The sequence below is a fragment of the Pseudorasbora parva genome, chromosome 7, assembly GCF_024679245.1.
Source record: "Pseudorasbora parva isolate DD20220531a chromosome 7, ASM2467924v1, whole genome shotgun sequence".
In the NCBI taxonomy this organism is placed as follows: Eukaryota; Metazoa; Chordata; class Actinopteri; order Cypriniformes; family Gobionidae; genus Pseudorasbora; species Pseudorasbora parva.
The window spans coordinates 36,615,070-36,643,013 of NC_090178.1; the positions used below are offsets into that span (position 1 = coordinate 36,615,070).

General features: G+C 38.3%; 1 protein-coding gene across 3 annotated transcripts in view; it reads right to left on the reverse strand.

Moving 5' to 3' along the window:
• The window catches only part of ddc (dopa decarboxylase), a 42,122-nt gene extending 19,756 nt beyond the window's left edge, over positions 1–22,366 (reverse strand). Inside the window, exons 1-8 of one of the 3 annotated variants that reach the window (XM_067449808.1) lie at positions 22,254–22,366; positions 16,908–17,116; positions 13,408–13,521; positions 13,167–13,286; positions 6,991–7,125; positions 5,751–5,894; positions 4,042–4,108; positions 3,841–3,935 (exon numbers count right to left, since the gene is read on the reverse strand). In XM_067449808.1, coding sequence (XP_067305909.1) covers positions 3,841–3,935; positions 4,042–4,108; positions 5,751–5,894; positions 6,991–7,125; positions 13,167–13,286; positions 13,408–13,521; positions 16,908–17,108 — 876 coding nt within the window. In that variant the 5' untranslated portion in view covers positions 17,109–17,116; positions 22,254–22,366. The other 2 variants (XM_067449809.1, XM_067449807.1) reach the window with 2 other exon arrangements.
• Between the last annotated feature and the right edge of the window lie 5,578 nt (positions 22,367–27,944).

Below are 27,944 nucleotides of genomic sequence, written 5' to 3' on the forward strand. Positions count from 1 at the left end.
TGCTTCCGGGAGAGTGGAGACTCCATACCCAGGTGGTCCAGCTGATTTGGGACCGCTTCGGGGCCACACAGGTAGACCTGTTTGCCGCCCCGGACATGGCCCATTGCCAGCTGTTTTATTCCCTGACCAAGGGGACCCTCATCACGGATGCGCTGGCACACAGCTGGCCCCGGGGCCTACGCAAATATGCGTTTCCCCCAGTGAGCCTTCTTGCACAGACACTGTGCAAGGTCAGGGAGGACGAGGAGCAGGTCCTATTGGTGGCGCCATACTGGCCCAACAGGACAAGGTCCTCGGAACAAGTGCTCCTTGTGACAGCACCTCCTTGGCCAAATCCTCTGAGGAAGGACCTCCCGACTCAGAGACGGGGCACCCTCTGGCACCCGAGTCCAGACCTCTGGAAACTCCATGTCCAGTACCTGGACAGGACGCGGAGGTTCTAGGTGGCCTGCCACGGACCGTGGTAGACACCAGCACTTCCGCTAGAGCTCCCTCTACGAGTCACCTCTATGCATTGAAGTGGAACCTGTTCATCGACTGGTGCTCTTCACGTCGAGAAGACCCCAGAAGATGTTCGGTCGGGGCCGTGCTTTCCTTTCTACAGGACGGGTTGGAGAGAAGGCTGTCTCCCTCCACCCTCATGGTGTATGTGGCTGCAATCGCTGCCCATAATGAACTAGTAGAAGGTAAGTCTTTGGGGAAGCACGAGGAAAGATCAGATTAGATCGAGGAGATTAAATCCCCCCCAATCCCCCCCATACCTTCTTGGGACCTGTCTCTGGTGCTCAGTGCACTCCAGAGACCTCCCTTTGAGCCTTTGCAGTCAGTAGAGTTAAAAATTCAGTCTCTGAAGACAGTACTCCTGATGGCATTGGCCTCTATCAAGAGGGTAGTGGACCTGCAGGCATTTTCGGTCGACGAATTGTGCCTGGAATTCGGGCCGGACTACTCACACGTAATCCTGAGACCCCGGCCTGGATACATGCCCAAGGTTCTCACCACTCCCTTCCGGGACCAGGTGGTGAGCTTGCAAGCGCTGCCTTCGGAGGAGGCAGACCCAGCCCTGGCTTTTCTCTGTCCTGTCCGAGCACTTCGGACTTATGTGGACAGAACGGAAAGCTTTAGGACCTCAGAGCAGCTCTTCGTCTGTTACGGAGGACAGCAGAAGGGAAAGGCTGTCTCCAAGCAGAGGAAGGCCCACTGGATAGTGGATGCCATTGTCTTGGCGTATGAGTCCCAAGACGTGCCCTGCCCGCTCGGGATTAGAGCCCACTCCACCAGGGGTGTAGCCTCTTCCCGGGGCGCTGGCTCATGGTGCCTCGCTGACAGATATTTGTAGAGCTGCGGGCTGGGCGACAGCCAACACGTTCGCTAGATTGTATAGCCTACGGTTAGAACTGGTATCTTCCCGTGTACTCACTTCTCATAGTTGGTAGCACCAAAGTGCCCGTTCTAGTGTCGGCTTGCTGCGCCACTCCCTTCCTCATGGAACGAATATGTGCGCTTATATGCTCCAGTCAAGTAGCCCAGTATGGCTAACCCTGTTGAGTCCTCCGCAACCCGCCATGGTACGGCTCCCTGCGGCGAGCCCGTGTCTTTCCCTTGGCAGAGCCCGCTTTGCCGTCTCAGTGCGGTGACTGTTCCCAGCCCAACAGGGCCGGGGCCACCCATGGAACTCCCGTATGTTGTACTGCCCACGGCTAGTCCATACGTGTAATTTCCACACGTTTTCTCTTTCGGGGGAGTGTGGCTTCCCCAGCGGCCTCCAGGGGCACGCTTTCCCAGCGTTATCCAATAGTCCACTGATTGGGTCTTGTGGGATGGCAGTGTGACTCTCCCTGCAGAAAATTCCCCGCCCGTTGAGATGGGGTCTGAGGGACTCCCGCAGGACGCTGGAAGTGGTAGTGACTGGCGTTTTCCATAGGGATCCCAATTCGTCGGTCTAAGTCCGACGTACGTCAAACGTGACTGAGTGAAAGGAAACGTCTCGGTTACGTATGTAACCCTTGTTCCCTGAAGGAGGGAACGGCGACGTACGTCCCGTCACAACAGTTGCTGTACCATCACTGCAGTTCGAGTCACAGGTTCGGCTCCTCAGTGAAAAACATCAGTGCGTGGCGATCGCTTCCGCTTTATACCCGCGCAGCGGGGCGGGTGTGATATGCAAAGCACGCATGCCAATGTTCATTGACCCGTTTTCTAGATCTCGAATCTGATAGGGGCTCCCAGAAGTGATCCCAATTCGTCTGTCTAAGTCCAACGTACGTCTCCGTTCCCTCCTTCAGGGAACGCAGGTTACATACGTAACCGAGACGTTTCCATGAAAGAGTTTAAGATAATCTTACTACTTGAGCTTGCCGTTTTCCCAAAAATCAGCTAAATTGCAAATATTGATTAAAAAGCAAGCACAATCTATGCCAAAGTTGCAGCCCTTCTGGCGCAGTCATTTTCCAAATTCACTCGCCTGGTTTCAATTACTCCCTCAAGTGAACTATATAAATGGAATAATGTAGAGAATAGTGAATGAGGGTATATTGGACACAGCCAAGTGCTATGCACAGGGGTAACAAGCTAACAAGACACAAATGGGAATAATCAGGGAACTAATCAACATGAAAAATGGACTTTAAACATGGCACAAAAACAGGAAGTCCAACACAAAAGTCCAAACAAGACATGGAGAAGGTATAACAGAGTTGTATAGTTTTACATATGATATTTTGTTTAGATCTTCTTAATTACAACCATGACATCCGAACTCTATCCAAAATTGTTTGCGATTTTAAGATCATTTTCATAATATTATATTAAATAGGTCCTAACAGTATCTAGCAACACCAATAATTTTTCATTTATTTATTAAGTGATTGCTAGATCTGTCAGTTTTTATAATAGATATTGGACAATATGTTTGTATTTGGGCAAGAAAAAACTATTTGTGAAAGCATGGATAGACATTGCACCCACACATTCAGTATAGGAAGGCGAATAACTTTGAATAATTTGATACAAAATTATTTCTTGATGCATATTAAACTTAAGTTTTGGAGCCTCTTTTATCCCAATTCTAAAGAATATGTCTTAAAATACTGTAATTTTGAACTATGAAAATAAAATTAAAGATGAGTCATCTGTCACCTACGTGTTGGCATTGTCTGATATGAACTACTCATACTCATCATAGCATATTATGCATCAAACTCACAATCAACTGCAGCATCTGTCCAATGAGCATTCAAACAGAACCACTATCTCAAAGTCTAATCCATTTCCAATATCCTTTCCATCTGCTGCAATAAAGAAGGCAGATACTGTCATGGTGGTCTGATTGTTGCCATGCTGAGTCCTGCCTCTCTTTCACTTCCTGGCAACAGACTGCACACAGGAAACAGCAGCCTGCTGTCATTCCGGTCAATAATAAAAACCATGGACTGAGCAGGGGAGCAGTCTTCACTATTGTTTGAACTTGTGATGCTAATAAACAGTGATATTTCTTTAGCGAGGGAAAAAAGGAACTTATCTAAAGGTCTTTCTTTGCCTCAGGAAATTACTTTACCCTTATCGTTGCGACACCCAGCTGGGTGCCACGACAACTCAAAGGACGATCGGGGATTTCTAATTTCCAGCCCATTCCACAAGACATCGCTCATGCCAGCTCGCATCATTTGTGACATTTAAATATTCTCAATCGCACACACACGACACCGTCCTCCACAGTAACAGGATCAATAGCTGAGCCCGGCACAGATTGCTCTTCTGTTATCACCCTTTCAGGGCTTTAAGAGCAGACTGTGTGAAGTGTGCTTAAGAACACAATGTGTGATTAGAATGGTATCTCACCTCTACACCATTCAGGAGCGGTCTGAACTCTGGACAGATAAATGCACTCCCAGCATATGCGGCATCAATGTGCATCCAGATTTTCTCTGCATTACCTGACATAGAAATATTGACAATGTTTTTATCAAAATATTTATTCATTTTATTGCAGCCACAAATAAGCTATACATTTAAAGAACAATAAATGGTATTTGGTCTTACAAATAGGGCCAAGCTCAGTGATGCAGTCAAATGCACAGGATGGAGTTGTTCCCAGTGTTGCACATAACTGAGAGAAACATTCAGAAAATCAAATGGATGGATTATAATGTTTTTAAATATTTTATGTATACTGCTCAAACAAATAAGTCAACCTTATCCTAACCTACAATGTTCAATGAAAAATTCATTTGATCCCTACGTTTTGAACACAAATAGATTTGTTCCTGCTCGTTTTGTCATTCTTCTAACACAGATCTGCTGGCTGAGCCTGGGGCTAATTTGACTAATGTGATTCAGAAAACAGGCTCTCCAAACAGCATTAGCCCTCATGCAGACAGTGGGGGACAGGTTCGGAGAAAGAGCAGAGACAAATGTCCAATTCGTTCTCATTTCATGCTCCCTAACAGTCTGAGTGGCCTATTTTCTACCACGATTTTTGACTTATTCTATAATTTTCTGCTTTTAATATACAGTATGGTGGCAGGAAGTTATAATACTAATAGTAATACAACTACTATATATGTATATGGTAGGGGTGTAACAGTACACAAAACTGACAGTTCGGTACATACCTCGGTTTTGAAGTCACAGTTCGGTACAATTTTGGTACAGCAGTTTTGCAAAATTGCTTTTTATTTATTTTTATTCAGTAGTGGTTTACTGTCCTTAAAATTAATTTAATTATAACTAAATTTTTCTTAAAGTAATAATCAACACTCATAAGCTTCACATAAGGCCGTTTTTGCATTAACTTCTAAATCTAATTATACTTTTTTTCTCCAATTGTGTATACACACTGTCTGTCATTTTCATGACAGATTTATTTAAACATACATTAAATAATCCAGGCATCACTAACAGGTCAAGTAGAATTTAATGAATATATAGGCTTATATAATGCATATATATGTGGTGAAAGAGTTAATTTTTCAAGTGAACTAACTACTGTGGACACTGAATGACTACCTGAGGTAAATGTGATGCTATTGTTCTCAAGCTGTTTTATTGTCTTAATTTCCATGGTTGAAACACAGATTGAACGATTACACAACATACGTCTCAGAAAGTTGTAATGTTTCCTAAACATACCTTAAGATTCATGTCTATTCTTTAGGAAGAGATGAACACGTTCAGTCACATCACATTAAAGAGCGTCAAAACGGCATTTATCATTTGAACTTCGTAATAAAATGGACAGAATACTTCATATGTTTGTGTGGGAACTCGGATTGAAGTGTGTTCTGCGCTTAAAACAAGCCAACTGTTATCTGTTAAAGATTGTATTGAACCGTTCAGTACACAAGTGCACCGGACCGAAAGCCAGAATGCGTGTACCATTACACCCCTAGTATATGGTGAACATGATTTCACCAAGTACAGGATGTTCCTGGATCCATGTCTTTGTAGATCCTGGGACATCATTCCAATCAACCAATCAGATTTAACGGGCATGTTTACAGATTATGTCAAGTTTAGGCTTACAACATGAGTTATTCACTTATATTTCCTTCTGCTTTTAGGGATAACTTATGGGTAGGGCTAGATTTAGGGGTAGGGATAGGATTAGAACAAAAGTTTCGTACAGAAATGTTGTTCCAGGATCAAAAAAATATATAAAATAATAAAGTAAGTAATAATGATATTTTGGTTTATTTACTGTTTTTAGTAGTGATGTGCTGTTTAAAAGAAGCATGTAGTGATATACATACAAAAAATGGTATGAATCCTGCAGCTCTGTCCTCATCTAGAACTTTCCGCAGCGCATCTCCTCGGACAGAAAACTTATTGTCGGAGGGAATTTTCTTCATCCTCACTCCACCTATCAACCCTGCCCTCTCCACCGATGAGTGCGCCTGGAATATCAACAAAATTTCATTACATATATAATATATATTAAATCCTCAATTTCCAGCCACATGCAAATGCATGCTGGGAACTAACAATGGTGTCTCTAAATAAAACTGCACACTTGAGCTTATTCTCTTAAAATAAATAGGTAACCTTATTTTCCTTTATTTTATCAGCTTAATCGTTTCTTCAATTGAAGACTCAAAATTGCTTACATTTCCTTAAAAAATAGGATGTATCTCTTGGTTTTATTAGTAAACTTTTCTCAATATTTCTGTACAACACCAAACCACAATTTTCTTAAAGAAATATACAGACAATTTTTAATTATAAACTTAATTTTTTTAATGAAAATTATAAAACCCATGATTAATTTTAACAGTGTAGTCACTCCTCAACCTTGCATACATTTTTGTTCTAAAATATAGATAATGATCAAATTCTTGAAATAAATTACCCCCTCCATATTGTTTTATTAATAAAACATTAGTTTTGTTTTGATTTGATTTTCATTTCAAAGTAATCAAATAACACAAAATTGTTGTAAATCAAATATCATTAATTCCAATCCAAAACTCACTGAGTAACACTGATGCATCAAATTCTCCATTACTCCTCAAATGTTTTATCAATGAGTCTGCAGTGTTCTGGTCTGAAGATCTTTCCAGCACGATTCTCTCAACAGGTGCAGAAGAAGCTGCTATGTCAAGCTGGACATGTAGACTTACTTTGAATTTTTATTGAATTTCAATGGTAATTCAAGATCCTTTTTTTGACATCAATTCAAATTAAATTCAAATTCAAGAATTGAATTGGAATTCAGGAGTCATTCTCGACTCAATTCTGAATTTTGCACAAGCCTCCACTTCACTGTTATCCTGATGAGAGAACTGTTATTTTGCCCTTTTGCATTTATTTGATATTTCCATTCAATGAGAATTCTTGCTAATCATCCCCAACTTTACCCCCCCCCCACCCCCCAAATTCCGCATTTGTCACAGTGCCTGTTAAATGATGTGTATTATTTTGCAGACCAGTTTAAATGCACTGTAGGTTAAATATACCCTTGCAGCAGTCTTTTATCTTGGCTTGTTTTCTCACCTGATCAGATGAGTAGGCGACTAGTTTAGATGTAATATCTGACTCCGATTGGTCAGGATGGTCAGCCTGGATCAGTTTGACGATTTTGGAACGAGCAGCAAGAAGAGCCATGAGAGTGGCTTCACTGGCAGTACCCTGTATGAACAAACAGCATTTATTTATTTGAACATGTCTACAAAAGTACACCAACATTTGCTGCATAAATTGAGCAGTTCTCATAATTGCTCAAAATTGCTGTTCAGTATTATTTGAGAGAACATTTCTCTCATCTTGAATACTGCATTGAGCGAAACAACCTCAATCAATATGCCCTGGCGATGCAGCGTGATGAATTTTCATCAGCTCTCCAGCTGTTTTGTATGTTCTCAAAGAGTGAATGAGAAGACTTCCACTCGAAACCCCCTCAATCAGATTACCTCAGCTCATTGAGAGGCACGAGCTGTCTTTGATATCCCTTTGTCAGCCTGACAGCGCACACCCACAACCTGATTACTAATGATTCAGTTTACTTTATTACACAACCTGGAAAACTATTGCCACATTTGTTTAGCAACTCAAGTATGAAACAAATTTCAAATTTGGAGCGAAAATGTCAGTGAAATGTTAGTTATCACAAACCAAAATAATAATTTAAACAAAAAGTATTTTAAATTCTAAATTATTTTGTTATGCGCCTGGCATTGCTTGACACGCCTAAATTCTGTCGCCAGTGAACACTGACGCTCATGTTGCAGGTAGTCACCAGCTCTCTATTGAAAATGCATGGGATCATTCAGCTTTGTCGCTGCCTGTCCAAACGGGACTTCAGTCTTCAGTATCTCTTTTGTGTTCCTTTTAAAATTGTCTGGTCGCTTTCTGCTCTACCTCATTATGCGTATGTCTATCTATGTATATGTGTACATATAAATATATGTGTGTACGTATATTTATATATGTAGGCTGTGTGTGGGTGTACGCATATATATATTTTTTTATACATTATTTTTTATTAAGAACTTGAGAAACGCATAAGAATTCCAATGTACCTGTACTGAAATCATACCTGTGCAAATGGCAATAAACTTTGAACTTTGTCTGCACTTCGTCTTGTTTTAACATTTTGTGCTGCCATTTCTGCTTGGTTACTAGTTCCTAGCCTTATTGTTGTAACCTTCACTGGAATACTAGCTCAGTTTGACTTTGCCCTTTTGCTGAGCTTTTGGGTGGCCTATACGTAAAGAGCCAAAGGTTGTGGAGCTTGGTTCACCATAGATATCTGGATCAGCCCAGGGATAAAAGAGCCTGACTACTAGTGCGATGGATCCACAACTGAGGTCAGTGCGAGCAGCTGGCATGCCAAGTCTGGTGGCTTCAGTGCCTCACCCGCCCTCAAGTCCGGTGGTTTCAGCACTTCCAAGTCCCAGCTCCCTCATGTCTGGTGGTCTCAGTGCCCTCATGTCTGGAGGTATCAGTGCATTAAAGTCAGGTGGTTCCAGAGGTATTGCCACTGTTGTCTGCACTGTATGTGATGGCTACCGCCATTTTGTGTTTTTAGGCGCACACACTGCTACGGCTCCTCCTGAGGCAGCAGTGTCTGCCTGTGAACTCTCTGTTTTACCTGTGCTCCCTGTATTCTCTGTCACAGCCTATGAGGCAAAGGAGGCTGAATGTGAACTCTCTGTCTGCTTTGTCATGGCCACGGAGACCGAATATGAACCCTTTGTCTTCCTAGTCACGATAATTTTACAGAAACCGATTTGGAACTCTTTGAGCTCCCTGTTATGGCCATTAAGGCAATCAATAATCTCTCTGTGCTCCATGTTTCAGTGCTGCCATGGTATCCACCACCAAGAGTACCGTCATGGTTCCAGACTCCAGCGTGGCCTTCAGGACTGCTGTGGGGGAATTCTCCTCTGCAGTTATGGTCTTTTGCTCCAACATTGAGGTCTTCAGTGCCATCTTCTTAAAATGTGATTTTCTGCTCCGCAGTGGTGGTCTTCTGCTCTACCTTTAGGGTCTTTGGCACTGTATGCTCCACTGTAGAGGTCTTAAGTCCAATCTACTCTGCTGTGTGTGTGTCTTCTGCACCGCTGTGTGGCTATTATGCTCTGCAGTTGTGATCTTCTGCTCTGCAGTTGTTGTCTACTGCTTCTCCCTGGTGGTCTTCAGCCTTGCCTTGGCGGTCTCCCGCTCCACCAGCTCTTCTCTGGTCACTGCCAACTCTGCCATATGCAATTGTAGGTGTTCACCCTTAAAATTTATGGGAGAAGAGTATTGAAATGAATTACAAGGTGCAAGGTGATTGCGCTCGTCAATTGACTGGTATTTGTGCCATTATTTACTGCCCAAAAAAGCATGTCTTAAACCAGATGCAAATTTGCGTGATTCATCAGAGCAGGCCACCTGAAAAAAACACATGATTCATCAGACCAGGCCACCTTCTTCCATTGCTCTGTGGTCCAGTTCTGATACCCACTGTTTGCTGCTTTCGGAAGTGGACAGGGGTCAGCATGGACACCCTGACTGATCTGTGGCTATGCAGCCCCATACGCAACAAACTGTGATACACTGTGTTTTCTAACACCTTTCTATCAGAACCAGCCTTAACTTCTGGAGCAATTTGTGTTACAGTAGCTCATCTGTTTCTGCCTTCACTCCCCATGTGCATTAATGAGCCTTGGCCGCCCATAACCCTGTTGCCGGTTCACCACTGTTCCTACCTTGGACTACTTTTGATAAATACTGAGCACTGCAGACCGGAAACACCCCACAAGATTTGCAGTTTTGGATATGCTCTGAGCCAGCCGTCTAGCCATCACAATTTTGTCCTTGTAAAACTCACTCAAATCCTAACGCTTGTGATGAGAATGATGCACTTGCAATGTCAAATGCAACATGCTAAGTTTTACTTGCATAATTTACTCATACTTAAACCTGTTGTCCTCCCTGTTCTCTACAACACCCACCTTTGTTGAAAGGCATTGCTTACAAAATCCACAAACTCCCTCATTAGTGCGTGTTATCGGTGAAAATAATGCCTGTTGCCATAGTGAGCTCTCTGAAAAGCCCAGAGACAAAACCATCCAGGGGAAGGACACACTCAAAGCGGCCCTAATGACAGAGCATCAAACTGACTGTCATCAGTGGGCTTTCCATACACTGTGCTTCCTTCGTCTCTTTCTAAATGGTCACAGCTGCTCAACTGCTGCATCAATAATGATGAAATGACACAGACTGCTCTCAACACACGCCTGACTGACTGTCTCCTCTCATGTGTAGCTGACGTCTTAAAAGGCAATTCTTCTGGACGTAACAATTGTCAGGGCCTAGAGAAGAAATCAATGACAAACAAATTGTTTTGTGGGACATGTATTTGATATTTGTTGTTGTTCAGAAGAAATTACCCGTAAACACAGATTGAGCATGTGGCATTTAACATCTTTTGAAACATCCATTTTGACAACTGACACAAGATCTTGTTGCCAATTCAGATATGTAATTATTTTTAAAGCAAATTTTTATAAAGCAAATTTCAATGTGTGTTATCTGTTTAAAAACGCATTTTGATTATATAAATCAACCTTTGCAGACCTACAGATGCTTAAAAATTAATGTTCATTCACACAGTTATTTATAATCTATATTGCCAAAAGTTTTTAAGTCTGCCTTTACATGCACATGAATTTAAATAACATCCCCTTCTAAATACGTGGAGTTTAATATGGAGTTGGCCCATACTTTGCAGCTATAACAGCTTCAATGCAAGTACTGTTCTCCTGGCAACTGCCAAACCCAGACTCATCCATCGGATTGCCAGACAGAAAAGCGTGATTGGTCACTCCTGTGAACACTTCTCTACTGCTTACACCACTGCATCTGATGCTTTGCATTGCACTTGGGGATGTAAGGCAGATAAAGCTGTTTGGCCATGGAAACCCATTCCATGAAGCTCTCTACATTCCTGAAATAATCTGAAGGCCACGTAAAGTTAGGGTTAGGGTTAGCTACCAGGGTTGGTGGGTCACTTTTAAATAGTATTCAGTGCTTTTCAAAATTATTCCTTTGTAAAAAATTATTTTAAAAAAGAATTCAGTAATGAAATCAAAATACCACAATATAAAAATAATATAAATTGATTACTTTTTTGCTGATTACTGATTACTTTTTCTGATTACTTTCTTAATAAGATATAAAAAAAAATACTTTGTCACGTTTTTCAAACCAGAAAACACTGATTTTCATAGATTTTCTATGGGCTTGAGATCTGAAGAATGACTAGGCCACTCCAGGACCTTTAAATACTTCTTACAAAGTCACTCCTTCGTTGCCCGGTTGATGTGTTTGGGATCGTCGTCATGTTGAAAGACCCAACCACGTTTCATCTTAAATGCCCTTAATGATGGAAGGAGTTTTTTACTCAAAATCTCACAATACATGGCCTTTCCTTTACATAGATCAGTCGTCCTGGTTCCTTTGCAGAAAAACAGTGCCAAAGCATGATTTTTCCACCCCCATGCTTAACAGTAAGTATATGGTGCAACACCACATTCTTTCGCATCCAAACACAATGAGTTTTTACCAAAAAATTCTATTTTGGTATCATCTGATCATATGACCTTCTCCCAATCCTCTTTTGGATCATTCAAATGCTCTCAGATGGGCCCAGACATGTACTGGCTTAAGCAAGGGGACACGTCTGGCACTATAGGATTTGAGTCCTTGGCTGCGTAGTGTGTTACTGATGGTAGCCTAATATACCTATCCATGTATTAATCAAAGCCTTAATCAATATTTCATATTTATCTTCCTATATTATTATAATTATTCTTTCCAGTTATGATTTTGCTTAAGTGAATCACTGATTGTTTCTTGTTTTCTTAAGTGTGTATTTGGTCTCTGAGAAGTGACTAAGGGTCTGGCCTAGAGATGTGTGATGTGTCACTAAACACTTGATAGCAACAAGGTGTTGTGTGTTTGGATTTTGAAGGTATTACACACCCCTAACATCCCAGGAGTGCAGAAACAGTGTTTGCTCACTTAAGCCTAGTTCACACTGTTCGATTTTAGCCCTGGTTTTGACTCGCCGACAGGTTTTGCGAAATTGCCTACAAACGCCCGAAACCATAGGCAAATCGGTGCTCGTGCTCGTGCCCGCAAGTGAAAATCACGCAGTGTGAATGATCAAAGACGTGATCAGAGAGAATGCAGATGAGTCGGCGACGCCCACGAGATATTTGGCATGCTAAATATCTGGACCTGTCGGCGATTCAAACTCCTGCTGTGTGAAATGAACTCTGACTGAAAATTACAGCCAATGAGAGAGATAGATACAGGGTAGCAGGAGGTTCAGGGAGGAGTTATAGGGCAGAATATCAGTATTTGAATAGATATATTTACAATTCTATCAAACACAATTGTCTATCAAACACAAAGCCCAAACATTTGCACGTCCAGCCGCAGCAGCAGCACATTACAAAATTATTTATTTACCCCAAACTCTCTTTGCAGAACACAATCCTTGCTCCCTCTGTCTCTCCAGCAATTTTCTCCGCCATAATTTTCTTTTTCTTTTTCTCCACAAATCAGCGCACTGACAATTTGGAGCAAACTTTGTACAGTTTATAATTTTTAATAACAATTCCAAGTCTCGCGCGAGAACTCCGGTATGACGCACGTGTGATCTCGTGTGTTTACTTGTCACATCACACATGTAGTTGGGAAACGTAGTTTCTACACCGGAGAGAGAGAGTTGTTGGCGTTTGTTCCTCCTGTATAGTCATGCAGTGTGAACCCCTCTGTCGCCGATCCATCAGTCAGTGTGAACACAGCAGAGACTGAATGACACCCCAGATATTAAGCAGTGTGAAAAGAGCAGTGACCTGACGAGTATGAAAATCGACCTAGGCTTTTGAGTGCCCCGTTCTTTCACAAATGTTTGTAGAAGCAGTCTGCATGCCTAGGTGCTTGATTTTATACACCTGTGGCCATGGAAGTAATTGGAACACCTGAATTCAATGATTTGGAGGGGTGTCCCTATAATTTTGGCAAATCTCATCAATTAAAAATGATTTATAGACAGTTTATAGAAATTATCTTCTCCAATTATCTTTATGTACCCCTGGTTGAAACCCTATAAGGGATGCCATTCAAATAAACTTACAGTACTAGCGGCAAAAATATTTTCTTAATTATCTCACCTGAATGACCCCTCCCCCTTTGCCCTCTGTACCAGCAAGAAAATCTGCTGGGAGCTTTAGCATCTTTCCCAGCCAGTCCAACATCACTGTCTCCAGCTCTGTACAGGCAGGACTTGCTGCCTACAAAACAAAAAATCCTGCATCAAGACAGGTGGCTAAACAGACAGGATGGACGGATGGATAAATAAATAGGTTAAGGTTTCTAATCTAAATGGATAGATGGATAGAGAGCAAAACATACCCAAGAGAATCCAATGCAACCAATGGCTCCACATAGCATGTCTGCTAGCATTGCAGGAAAAGAGTGGGCAGTAGGGAAGTATGCATAGAAGTAGGGGCTGTGCCAGTGAGTCACCTGAAAAAGTGCAGTATAGAAACAATTGTTTAAAATTGATATTTAATGTTCATAAAAAACTAAACAAAAAACATATGAGAGATTATTTTTACACTGTAACATTTTACCAAGCTAGCGAGTAAGTGGACTATGATCTTTCTGTGGTTGGTCACCTTTGCTCTTTTGAACAGAGATTCTGACTTCAGAAATAGTGACATTAGGGTTTTTCTCTCAGAAAATTAAAGGTTAGATGAAATTATAAAGGCTAGATGAAATTATTCCATGTGTTTTTAGCAGAGGAGAGAGCTTGAGGCACTGTGCTTCTGTCTCTCTCTTGCAGGATTTTCCTATTGTGAGTCATTCATTAGCTCCAGCAAACACTTTTAAACAAGCATTAAAACGACTTCTGAAAGGGAAAATTGGTCTAATTGGACACATTGGGAAGGCTGACACCTTTAACTGAATTAAAATGTTAGTTTTTTTCCCTCTGAGCTATGAAATAAACGGGTGGGGAGGCTTTGCTCCGAGCCCAGGTCAGATTGTGAATAATGATTCATTTCCTAACTATCAGATTCCAACCACAAAAAGGTATGTTTAATGATAGAAAACTTTGAGGATCTTTCGATGTGGCCACATTTTAAAACAAAATACTGTATCTGTACAAGATAAATCACAAAGATTTATAAATATGTGCACTTATCGGCATAGTGAATAACATAACTACATCCTCCTATCTGTTTGTACTACATCTCTATCTATCTATCTATCTATCTATCTATCTATCTATCTATCTATCTATCTATCTATCTATCTATCTATCTATCTATCTATCTATCTATCTATCTATCTATCTATCTATCTATCTATCTATCTATCTATCTATCTATCTATCTATCTATCTATCTATTAAAGTCTTTCACGTCTATTGCGGTCTCAAAACTCTTGCCAGTTGATAATATCTAGAATATCAAAATCAACTGCAGGCGGTCGATCCTTTTCCTATTTAGCACCTACACTCTGGAACAGTCGTCCAAGCATTGTTCAGGAAGCAGACACACTCTGTCAGTTTAAATCTAGACTAAAAACACATCTCTTTACTATGGCATACTCATAGAATATTATCAGTTTATATTATTCAAATAATTAAATGATTCTTAGGCTGCATTAACTAGGTCAGCCGGAACTGGGAAAACTTCCCATAACACCTGATGTATTCGTTACATCCTAAGAAGAATGGCATCTATGCTATATATTAGTCTCTCTGTTTATCCTAAGGTTTACAGTAGTCAGCCAGATCCAGATCAGGTGGTGGACCTGCACCTAGACACGACCACAATGCAGCCTTAAAATGTCTGCAGAGACTGTGTCAACTAGACTATCTTCTGTGCTGTGAAGGCACAGAGGAAAACAATATCCAAATTGTCGGAAATGATTCAAAACGCTGTATTATGCAATGCAGACAAGTAATTTGGCAGTCATTTTGTAAAGAAAATAAATGTATGCACATATGTATCAGACGCGCTTGCCTATAGACTAAACACGTAATGCTTACATGCATGCCGTCACCATTCTCACAGAATCACGTTGTTTTTTTGTCTACATTAAGATGATAACGGTAACGTTTCAACCCTATTTCAAAAGCTGTTTCTGGGTTTGGGTTCTCTAGCAGCCGGGCGCTGTTGTCGTGCAGAACGGCCGGAACTCATTGAGAGTTTTCTGTTTTTGTTGAAAATGGTGTTGTGTAAATTGCCCCAAAGTAAATAACTAATGATTATTTACAATGGAAATGAATCAGTCAAACTTTACTTCAGCTGGGCAATAATTTTTTTTCTAGAGCTGATGTACAGCCAAAACAATATTTCTTTCATTAATTTCCTACTATCACTGTAAATCTGCTTTGAAACCATCTGTATTGTGAAAAGCATTATATAAATGAAGGTGACTTTACTTGATTTGACATCTAGACTAAAAATATTTTACTGTAGCCTATATAAATTGGGTTAGTTCACCCAAAAATGGAATTGATGTCATTAACGACTCACCCTAATGTCGTTCCACACCCGTAAGACCTCCGGCTCCGTTCATCATCGGAACACAGTTTAAGATATTTAATATTTATATATATTATATATATGATATGCGAATCATGAATGAATAAGCTGATTCACAACCGTTTGAATCTTTATTTAAGGATTGAAAACAAACAGTGAAGAGAAGACAATGCTGAAAAAAGTCGTATTTTTTGTGTTTTTTGGACTAAAATGTATTTTAAATGCTGATGTCACATATGGACTACTTTGATGATGTTTTTATTAGCTTTCTGGACATGGACAGTATAGTGTGCATACACTTCCATACGCTCTCGGACTAAATATAAAATATCTTAAACTGTGTTCTGAAGATGAACGGAGGTCTTACGGGTGTGGAACAACATTAGGGTGAGTCATTAATGACATACATTTCATTTTTGGGTGAACTAACCCTTTAAAGCTAGAGATACATCCTATAAATGATGACACCTAAACAAATCTTACCAGTCTAAAACAAAGTTTAACTTAAAGGAACATTCCACTTTTTTTGAAAATAGGCTTATTTTCCAAGTCCCTTGGAGTTAAACTGTTAAGTTTTACCCTTTTTGAATCCATTTAGCCGATCTCTATATCTGGCGGTAGCACTTTTAGCATAGCTTAGCATACATCATTGAATCTGATTAGACCATTAGCATCGCTCTCATAAAAATGACCAAAGACTTTCAATATTTTCCTATTTAAAACTTGACTCTTCTATAGTTACACCATGTACTAAGACCAACGAAAAATGAAACGTTTTTAGGCCGATATGACTAGGAACTATTTTCTCATTCCTGCGTAATAATCACAGATTTACTGCCGTAAAAGTGCATTTTCTGCAAATACACAAACTTAGTAACGGTCACATTGGAAGTTACCTATCTAAGGACTACTTTCAGGCGCTGCGTAATATCATTGCGCCGCTATACCCATGATACGGCAGCAGAGCCCTGTGATTATTGCGCAGGAACGAGAAAATAGTTCCTATTTATATCGTTCTAAAAATTGCACATTTTAATTTTCCGTTGGTCTTAGTACACAAGGTAACTACAGAAGAGTCAAGTTTTAAATAGGGAAAATATTATCTTTGAAAAAATAAAGTCTTGGTCATTTTTGAGTGCGATGCTAATGGTCTAATCCGATTCAATGATGTATGCTAAGCTATGCCAAAAGGTGCTACCACCAGATACAAAGATCGGCTGAATGGATTCAAAAACGGTAAAACTTAACTGTTTACCTCTAAGGGACTTGAAAAATGAGCCTTTTTTTTAAAAAAAAAAAGTGGAGTGTTTCTTTAAGTCAGTAAAACGGTGTCAGAGCAGGTTAGCACTGACTCACCCCTGGCATGATCACCCTCTCTATGTCTTTGACCACATCCTCATAGTTCTCTGCCTCCTCCGGGGCCTCCTCTGGAATCAGTGGCCTCAGATATCCAGGTTCCACATCAGGGTAAACCTGCCTCTTCTCAATGTTCTCTATATAATCTGCCACATAGTCCACCATCTCCTTCCCGCGTCTCCGGAACTCTGCAACGTCCATCGTTTTGGCTGAAAGAGGAGTATAGTCTTTCAGTGGGAAGAAAAGTCAATCTGATGTATAGGTTCTTCTCATTGTCCTCAAATGGGGAGAGCTGTAATTATATTAGTGTGATTGAGACTGTTTTCATGGACAACATGACTCTCAGTATCTAAACAGGAAAACCAGAGCCAGTGGCCATATCAGGGTTCGTACGGGTGCTTGAAATCCTTGAAAGTGGTTGAATGTTGATGTTGTGTTTTCAAGGTTTGTAAAGTAGGCTACTTGAATTTTGGATAAAGTGCTTGACATTGTAACTGTATTTCTTACCTATATAAGCAAATACCTATATAATTGAATAGTTTGCTTATTAAATGTAGAAATAAAATGTTGGAGAGCCTAAAATGAAAACTGCTGTGCTCGCAATCTGCCCGTCTATTTCCATGTGTGACTCCGCCCCCATATAAGTGTTAAAAAACTACAAAATGACGTATGTGAGAGTCCGCTGGTTAAGGCTAGGGGTTTGGGTGAACAACAATCAGTATTTAGCCTGACAAAAATATATGTATTCAGTGTTGTCCACATTATATTTCACCTGCAGCAGCATTGTTAACTTTTGTAATGACATGTGTGGACATTAACTTTTTAAAGCATCATTATATTTAAACTGCAAACCCATGAGGAGAATATCTGCATTAAAGACCCACGAATGGCAGATTAACGTGAGGCTATATTTCTCTCCTATACGGTAGGAAATTACACTGAATGTGGAGGAATTGAACTATGACGACGATTCACGGCAGTTATGAGATGAGATGCACGTATCGTTAACTAAGCAACAGAGTCCCTTAAAGATGAATTCGTGTGTCCCAAAACTTGCATACTCTTCTGCTACACTCTCAAGTATATACTTTTTGTTCACAAAAAGAGTACATACTTTTAGGACGTAGTACAAATAGGCGAATTGTTAAAGTAAGCTAACTAAAGTAACTTAGTTTTAAACAAATAGGCGTTTCACTTGCTAGCTAGGAATTCACATTAGTGACAGAGTAACGTTACTTATATTTATAATGTGATAATGTAAGATTAGTATCTCCGTTATGGCTTGTTCATTTGTGGAATAAGTTAGGCAGTGAACATAACTGTTAGCCACACACTCACACACTCGCAAATTAAAACCTACAAATGTTAGCTCAGTGCATAATAGTGTCAGATGGTCATACACGTAACTTAGTGTTATCAAAAATATTGATATATTTGATATGCATCGATAATGAAATATCTGAAACAATACCTCTCCTCTTTACAGTAAGTTAGGCCTAAGTTACACCTGCGAGCGCTCTCCTCTCCGGCCGACAGGTTAACCAGCGTTCTGCTGGATTTTTCCTTTTTTTTTCTGATGGATTTTTCCTTATGACAGTGTGTTAGTGTTGCGGGTAACGTTAGTTAGTAGTTAGTGTGACGGGTCTGAATTTTGCACGGGATGACGGGATTGCACATAATTCTACAAATTCCCGCAGATTTCGCGCTCTTATCTTAAGCACACATAACAAAGCCGCCTCTGACATACAAATAAAAAAAAAAAAGCTCCTTTTCCCATCTTATTAATGGTCAAATACAAACAACAATGTCACAATGCTCATCTGGGTGTGTATTGACGAAAAATACCGTCGTAAACTGTTCAGAAGAATGAGTACGTTAACAGGAACGGTGTTTTGATTCGTGTGCTTCAGGTCTTAAAGGGACAGCACTTCAAACTACAAAAAGAAACGATCACTTGCTGCTTTTTACTGATTAACTTGTGTAACTTTAACAGATTAATAATTTTTTACAATGAAGATCCATTGTTATTTTAAATGTGATAACATTTTTTTCTTTTTTTTATTCAGTTTCTTGCCTGAATACAGTTAGACATAGGACTACCTGATTAATTTGTGCTATTGTTTTTGCTTATTTGATCTTATTTTATTACTGTTTGTTTACTCGTGTTTTTACCATATGAAGTCAAATTTCCTTATGCTGTATGTAAGCTATTGCAACACAATTATCCCATTGTAGAATGTGCACTGTTAGCATATTTGTGAGATAATTGTAATGGTAATTGATCAATGTTTATATATGGAAAAAAAGCTTAAACTTTATAATATAAAGTGATCTCTTCAGATAAAATATTTGATTGCCTAGACTTTAAATAATAATAAATAAAAAAATAGAAAAGGTCAATGAGCTAATTCTGATTAACTACCTCAAAGACGAATGTTTGCATTTTTTACATTTTCAATAAATTAATTGAAAGTTAAGTGAACCCGTCAAATGATTTTGTTTAGGGTAATTGTTTTTACAAATACCCCAAAGGCAGGTTAGATAGTAAGCAAAGTCTACTTATTAGACAGTGATATATTTAAAAGACATAACATTTTTGATTTGGTTAAATATCTGATCCTTCTGCCACTATGAAACACAATTTTGGCTGTTTATAGCATTATCTCTTTTTAATGTTATAATAACACAAAATAATAAATGTTGACTATGTATTGGTATGTAATTTACAGTGGTGTAAGGTGTTGAAAAAAAAATTGGCCCTTGAAAGTGCTTGAATTTGACCTTGGAAAAGGTGTACGAACCCTGCCACATAAATCCTCAACAATACATCAATTTCAGTGAGTAGTCTTATTTTTTATTTTAAGAATTGCGATCAGTAGATCCGTAAACAATCCTGCAGCATATCAGTGTTATTTTTATATTATAGTCTTTGGTTACACTTTATTTTAACATGTCTGTGTTACAGTGTAATTATACATCTAAATAATTAACTATGTACTTACTATAGCGTTGGGATTAGGGTTTGGTTTAGGGGTAGGTGCAAGTATTTATCCATAATTTATAGTGTATTATTATTGCCATTTTGATTATTTTTTATTATATTACTAAAGTAACTACATGTAATGTGTAACAATGACACAGTAAATTAAAGTGTTGCCATACTTTTTATTGATATTTTTAATTAGCTTTTATTTTTTATATTTTCAGTTTTAATTTTATAAAATGTGTTATGTGTTTATTTAATAATATTGCTATATGCGCTTTTGCCGTTTTAGTTTCTGTTTTGGGAATATTATTATATATTTTTTTTTTCAGTTTTAATTTTAGTTTCCTCGTGTATTCATTTTATTGTTTAAACTTAAACTATTTCAGTTAGCTGCCAATGTAATATTTCTTAAATGTTTAAACTTAAAATTAACAAAAATGTTTGTAATAGTTTAAGTTTTAGTAAACATAAATAACCTTGCAGCATATTTTGTAATATGATCAATGCACCTCATACACAAGTTAATATGAAAGGAGAAAAAACATTCCAAATCAATCATTATCCCTGCACATGAGTAGTATTATTCTGCTGATAAGAACAACACAGGTTGCCAAATACATACTATAAAAAAAATTAAAATGATGTGACCTTCCCAACCTAAAGTTTTAACAGTATGCTGGCACAGCTAATATGCACACATTTCTTAAACTAATTTTCCTCACACAATCACATGTAGTCCATCTGTTAAATTTGACCTTAAATTGGAATTGAATAGAGCACATATAACAGAAAAACAGAAAGACACTGCAATATATAATTGAAAGCATTGTCCTAAAGAGATCTATCAGCAGGGTTGGTGACAGCGGCTACTACTAATTATTTGTATGCCTGTTATCTCTTCACCCTAATCCACATAATACAAATGGATTGAGATTGTGTCAGTGTGTGTGTGTGTGTGCGTGAGTGTGTGTGTGTGTGTGTGTGTGTGTGTGTGTGTGTGTGTGTGTGTGTGTGTGTGTGTGTGTGTGTGTGTGTGTGTGTGTGGTTCAGGTATTCTCTATGTCAGGGGTTTTCAAACTTTATGATCCCAAGGACCCCCACATATGATACACCTTTATGAGGGACAACCTTTCTAACATCTATTTTTATGTAAAAAAATAAATAAATAAATAAATATATATACATTTTATAACTGTTAAATAGTAAGTGTGACATTATAAATACAACATATTGTTTCCAAACTTAAATTGGCTATATTGGATGTATAAACCTAAAGAAGAACAAGCAATTTTCACAATATATGTAAGCAGCTTGTGTAAGAATATATCAATTATCACTGAAAGTTTCTGGGGACCCCTTAGAACCTTCTGGAGGACTCCTGGAGGTCCCCGGACCCCAGTTTGAAAATAATGCATAGTGAAAAAATGCAAAATAATGGCAATATCTGTAATCCTTGTTCTTATGGGGACATTTTTTGGTCCCCATAGCTTATAGATCAAGAGATGTTTTTAGAAAATGTAAAAACGCACGTTTTTTGTCATTGGTAGGTTTAGGGGATAGAATATACAGTTTGTGCAGTATAAAAACTATCATGTCTATGGAAATAAAACATGCAGCGTTTGTGTATTCCAGTAATGACTCATCCAGAAGGTGGCTGGTCGTTTTGATCACGTATTAGTAAGTATTAAAGTTATACATCTTTGCACACGTGTTCAAACATACATTTGCTTTTTGAGGACATTTCATGGACTTACATTGACAAACCCCTAGGTCAAAAATAAACATTTTTAATTTGTATTTTGTACGCATTTTTACTGCACATTGTGTCTGAACATGAACATGCTAATTACATATAAGAATACTCCAGAAGACAAACATACCAGCAAATGCGAAGAAGGATTTAGGATCAATCCTTATCCTAATGTTCCTAAACAATTTTAAGGAACAAACAACTGAATATAAAAGGTAGAATTAATAATCAGTCTGATTTTGATTTACAGGCATCTCGAAAAACACTTTATGGTTTGTCAAGCGGGGATATCTTTATGGTATGTCACGCTGCCCTGAAACGGGTGTTGTAAAAATGGAGTAAAATCTAAAGTCTGCTGATTACATTTAACTGGCATGGTGAGATTTAAATAAATAATAAACTTAACATGCTACATAATAGTAAGTAATGTCAAACATTATAAAAAGAGAAAGTAAAGACAATCCACCTCAGTACTTATGCATATCATCAACCTGACAAAATCCTATAACAGTCCTGTATTTGGACCTTTGTACCTGGACTGTGTTCTGAATGCTCAACAAGTGTTACCCTCAAAATAACTCTTTCCTCTAACAGCTTTAAATGTACTTACAGTGTCAGGCAAAAAAAGAAGAGTTGTCCCTCTCGTCGGTCCTCAAGCGCTTTCTGTTTGTTTCAAACACACATATGTAAACATACACACAGAGCAAAGCAGAGTGGTCTGGAACAGCAGAGTGATGTGGAACAGCCGGGAAGCCTGGGGGTTTATCAGCCCTGCCACTGTTCAGACGGCCAATCAGAACGAGGCTCTCATTCAGATCAGCGCACACAGGCAGGGCAATAGGAGCTGATTCATAAGGAGTTAATGAGAACCTGTTCACTTTCCACAAACACTAATACAATTACAGACATACAGACCAATACAAGTCCACATCAAAATTGCACCCCCTCCCCTCGCTGTAATGTACAATAGACCATTAAATCGCTCTAAATAATCACTTTATCACAAATATAGCATATAGTGAATGAAAAAAAATGTATTAACGTGTGAGATCTCAAGTAGATTATCCCTATCAATATGTAATGGAACTGTTATTTTGCAGTTATAGGGGCATCTAAAGTGCCTCTGCAGTATTTAAAGCTATTTCACCTCAAAATGACTCATGAGCAATATTCCAATAATATATTGTATGATGGAATAAATGTGTTTTCTTGTAAAGTTAGTCATTAGATCACAGGTTTCCCTCTCACATCTTGAGTGAATTAGCATTGGACCCAAAGTCTATAGAACAGAAACACTGTTTGAAAAGCTATCCATAAAAGACATTTTAAAGACAAATCTAGCCACCCATTAATCAATATACATGGTCAATAATCATAATATAAAGATTATTGGTGAAACATAGATAATTGCATGTCTGCCAGATCTCTGCCAAAACTAATTGGACAGTTTTCGTTTTTTTTTCTAAAGGGTTTGTCATTTCTTTTTCTTTTCTTTTGTTTAAACTACAATAGTCTTGAAACAATTAAATTACAATTAGTATGACAAATGATGATTTTGAAACTAAAAGGTGTGGGGGTTTTATTCCTGAAGATTAAGATTTTATTAATTAAAGGGGTCATGAATTGAGAAATCAACTTTCTCTTGAGCTTTTGAAAGGTCATGGTAATTGTAACAAAGTTTGTAGATGGGAAGGAAGGAGGCACACTGTAAAAAATTATTGTTGGTTTTTGTTGGTTTAACTTAAAAAAGTAAGTAACCTGGTTGCCTTAAAATTTTGAGTTTATTGAAATTAAACATTTGAGTTGATACAATGAAGGACATTTGCTTAATAAATGGAAACTCAAATTATTATTGAAACTGAACCACATAAAAAATTTGATAAATCATGAAAATAGCACTATTTGGCATGTTTCACTGTGTCATCAGAACTAAAACACACACAATTACCCAATATGCTTACAAAATCTTTTAATAATATTTTAATAAAGGTTGACGAATTGCAAAAAATGCTAATTGTATTAACTCAAAAATGTAATTTCAATTAACTCAAAATGTTAAGGCAACCAGGTAACTTTTTTTCGAAATAATTTTTTACAGTGCAGGAACCGGCGAACGTTCAAAACTTTAATTCAAAATTAATAAACAAAACGAAAGTAATACCGCGGGCAGTTTCATGGACGACTGCCCGCAAATACCCACAAAATAAAACGTGGGCAGCCCCTCATGGACGACTGCCCACACAAACATAATAAAACTTAAACAAAACTCAACATAAAATCCAGGCCTGGTCCTCTCTCGTCCTCCGCTGCCTTGGCTCCTCCTTTTATGCTCCTGTCACTTGGCCACGAGACGAGACCGGTGCGTCACGCAGCTGGTACTCATTACCGCTCGTCACCGGCCCGCTCTCGCGGTCCCTCGCCCTGCTGCCTGCCACACCACAGTAATATAAGAAGATCCTGTAAGTTTCAGAGCTGAAAATTTCTTTGTTAGTCAAAGAAAAGCTTTTATTGACACAATAAAAGCTTCCTTTGGATTCCAATATTATGAATGCATTAATTAACTTTATTTTTAATGAATATCCAGCTCACGTGGGGAAGACATTGCGCGTTTGTTTCTTCATTTCACCACAGATTCATTTATAAACAAGAGACTGGATTTTCAGACAGGATGAGATTACATGAATGAATGAAGCACCACACTAATGTGAGTTCAAATGTTTTTTTTTATTTATTTTTTATATGTGATAGTATGAGTGGCAAGCACAGGGAAGCCTATGTGTTGCAATATGCAAAATGGCAAGACATTTCAGTATTTAAATGTACATTTTCCATGTGTGCAACATTTGGAGCGAATTCAAATGTACTAATATAATTTGCATTTGCTATTTCTAGTTTCACTAGTTTTCACACATAATTTAACACGGACCGCGTGGACATCGCTGTTTCGGACTTGGGACGGACTTTATAATGGCGTGTCATTTTCTCACTCAAACCACTGCCACGCTTCTGCTTTTGGAGGAACATTTTTTGCCAATAACTGCTTATCTATGATCTGTAATCCTCTGTAAGAATTCGTAATAACAACATTTTATTAGCGAAAGGGAGCTAGCAAAATATCCAGTGTGTATCTGTATTTGCAATAGTTTGATGTATTTTTATTGGCTGAAGTGCCAAGCACAGGTTGTCCGGAAACGCCACGCCCCTTACCATTACGGCCAGAAGTCACATCTGCGGTGACTAGTAAGGGTTTATGATGTCACCAACCTGGGAAGAAGCTCGTTGTAGTCTAAACCGGCCGTTTTTGTAGGCAATAAACTGCCGTAACTTTAAAAGACAATATCTCCGTTTGCATTGAGCTTTCAGCGCTGTAACTTTGCAGATACTGTTAATGCTCAAGCAGCAACATTACACACATGAAATCGCACCCGTGAAATCGCATGCAACTACCCCTTTAAAATAATTTATGCATTAAACAACAATCAGAATGGTAAAAAGAAAGAAAAAAAAATGCACTGACGTCACTTTCCCGCCGGAACACGCCCTCTTAGCCGGGGCTGAGTGGCAGAAGAGCTGCTGCGTGACTGGATTTAATAGGGGAAAACGCAAATTAAAAAAACGGTTGTCAGATTAAACTGAAAGTTGGACTTGAAATAGTGTTCCTTACAACTTACCAAAGATCCAGTGATCCATGGATATTTACACAAAGCCAGGAGTCGTTTTTTGCTGACATTTATGAATCTGATTTCGATACATAAATTTGTATCCCTTTCAGATCATCACAATTTATAGAGTGAATCCTGCATGTATATGGGTCAGCATGTATGTGGCCGTTTGTCAAGAATGGAAAACAAAAGTTTTAATCAAATTCTGAATATATTATAGACCTATTAATACAACAACAAAAAATATATATATATATATATATATATATATATTTCACATAGACAGCACGCAAAGAGACAATGAAGCTCTTATTTTTCACAATATCTGCACTTACAGAGGATTGACCCGTGTGTTTAACTGAACTCAGCACCTGGACAAACACTCGAGCGGTGAGTGATTCCAAATTCAACACCTTTGATTGGCCAATTCCGTGTAGAAATCTACAAACATGTCTGTGATTGGCTACATTACTCACCGAGTCGAAAACGTAAATGTAATCATTTTGCAAATACACTGTAAACCCTAATAAGTTGAGAATACTCAAATGATTTGAGGAAAGTGATTCCCTCAATTCAATTGAGTAATGGAGTCTCCTAAAACTTGTATATTTAAGTTTACTTAACTTGGTGCTCACATTCACTGTACTTAAATTGTTAAGTTCACCAAACTGGGTACAACTAATCAAAACTTCCCCATGGGGCCCAACATGCATTGCGGCATGAATAAATCAGGCATCTGAATTGTGACTAATTTTCTTTGAATTCTTACTATTTGCTGTTAATTTTGCTGTTTTGTTCTGATGTTTTTGTAGCTTGTTTTATGCTCAGAGTTGATCTGTTTATCAGAATTATTATTATTATTATTTTTCACCATTGTAGAGATTCATACGCAGATTAGTTTGTATGTTTGTGTTTGTATGTCTAACTAACGCCGGAGATTTAAACATTTTGTGCACATAAAAATAAAAAAAGAAATATATAAAGAAATATATATATATATATATATATATATATATATATATATATATATATATATATATATATATATATATTAACACAACAGTGAAGATTCTAGTATTATTAATATTTCAAAACTACTAATAACTGCTTTGACATCCAAAGCATTGGACTCTGCACAAGATCAGGGATTCTGTCTATACATGATGATGTTAGGCCATCCTTAAAAATATTTTGGTTTGCAGTAACAGTAAAAAAAAATTAAAAAAGGGTCGGTAGGTAGGTCAAATTTTTTTTTTTCAAATTTTAATGTAAAAAAAAAGTACATTTTTGGTGATGGTGATTACGTAGGTATGAATTTAAACTGACTGGGTCTTCAAGCCGTGCCTTCGGGCGCATAGGCTAACTGCAGGCTATATAGACCACAAACAAATTGAAATATTTGTCAAAAACATGTTTATTGCATAAATTTCAGGTGCATTCATTAAGAAAAGGTTCCACCACCGTTAGCTGTCATTTACTCATAGCTGTCAACCCTCCCTTTTTTCCGGGTTTCTCACGTATTTTAGCTCTTTTCCCGTTTTAGTATTTTCCAGTGATATGTAATGTATATGATATGTATATGTATTCATATTTTTACGCTCGATGGTGTTAACTCAGAACACGCTACTATCTGTGTCTCTGAAGTGGCTTGCACTTGTTGCTAAACCAACGCATATGGTGATATAGACTAGTGTATTTGAATATTAAATATATATATATATATATATATATATATATATATATATATATATATATATATATATATATATATATATATATATTTATGAATTCAATTAATTAAGCAGCTATAACCTACTCTTTACTGGTAAATATTACAGTAAACAAACATCACAGAAAATGGCAGAGCATTTTTTTCAGACGTTATTTTATTTTTGTAATATTATGTATTGTCTCTGTTTTTTTGGAGACACTGCCCCTCTTTCCTCCTTCTTGACAGCCTACATTTACAATAATATCTTTGATGAACAATAATGATGAAAAAGGTTTAAAAATCGTGATTGTTTGGATTGTTTTTCCTGCCGTCGAGCCACAGCCATTCACTAAATCAGTGTTTCCCAACCTTTTTCCAGTCAAAGATCAATCCTTTTTAAAATTACAAAAGCTATTCAATCAAGAGTAGTGAGTGATGTCCTTATCTTTTGTTTGACAGACAGCAGTAAAGGCTACTGCCCCTTTAAGACCTAATACAGAGATATGCTCGTCTTTCTCGACTGTATAGAGTTCACTTAAGGCATCAGACTATGTCTGCTTGGATACTCATCAAGATCGACATGTTGATATACTTTTTGTGTGAGTTTGTCCGTTGAAGCGCAAGACTTGAAGAACTCAATATTTGCGCGCTGTGAGACGTGCGCGCGCTTTTGTACCAGCGCAGAGAGACAGCTTTGTTCTCACACACTGCAGGGTTCTCATTCGCGTCTTCTGGCGAATATACCCATGGGTGATGACGGCGAAATGACTGGTCATACGGCAGCACTCGCATGCATTGAACACAGTTTACAAAGATAGACCGGTTTGCCCACGTTTCTTTTATAATCGCTGTTGTAGTGTAGCCTGTCTCTGAGGAGCCAGCACGTGTCTCCATCGACAGAACTTTACATAAAGCATTAATTTTCAAG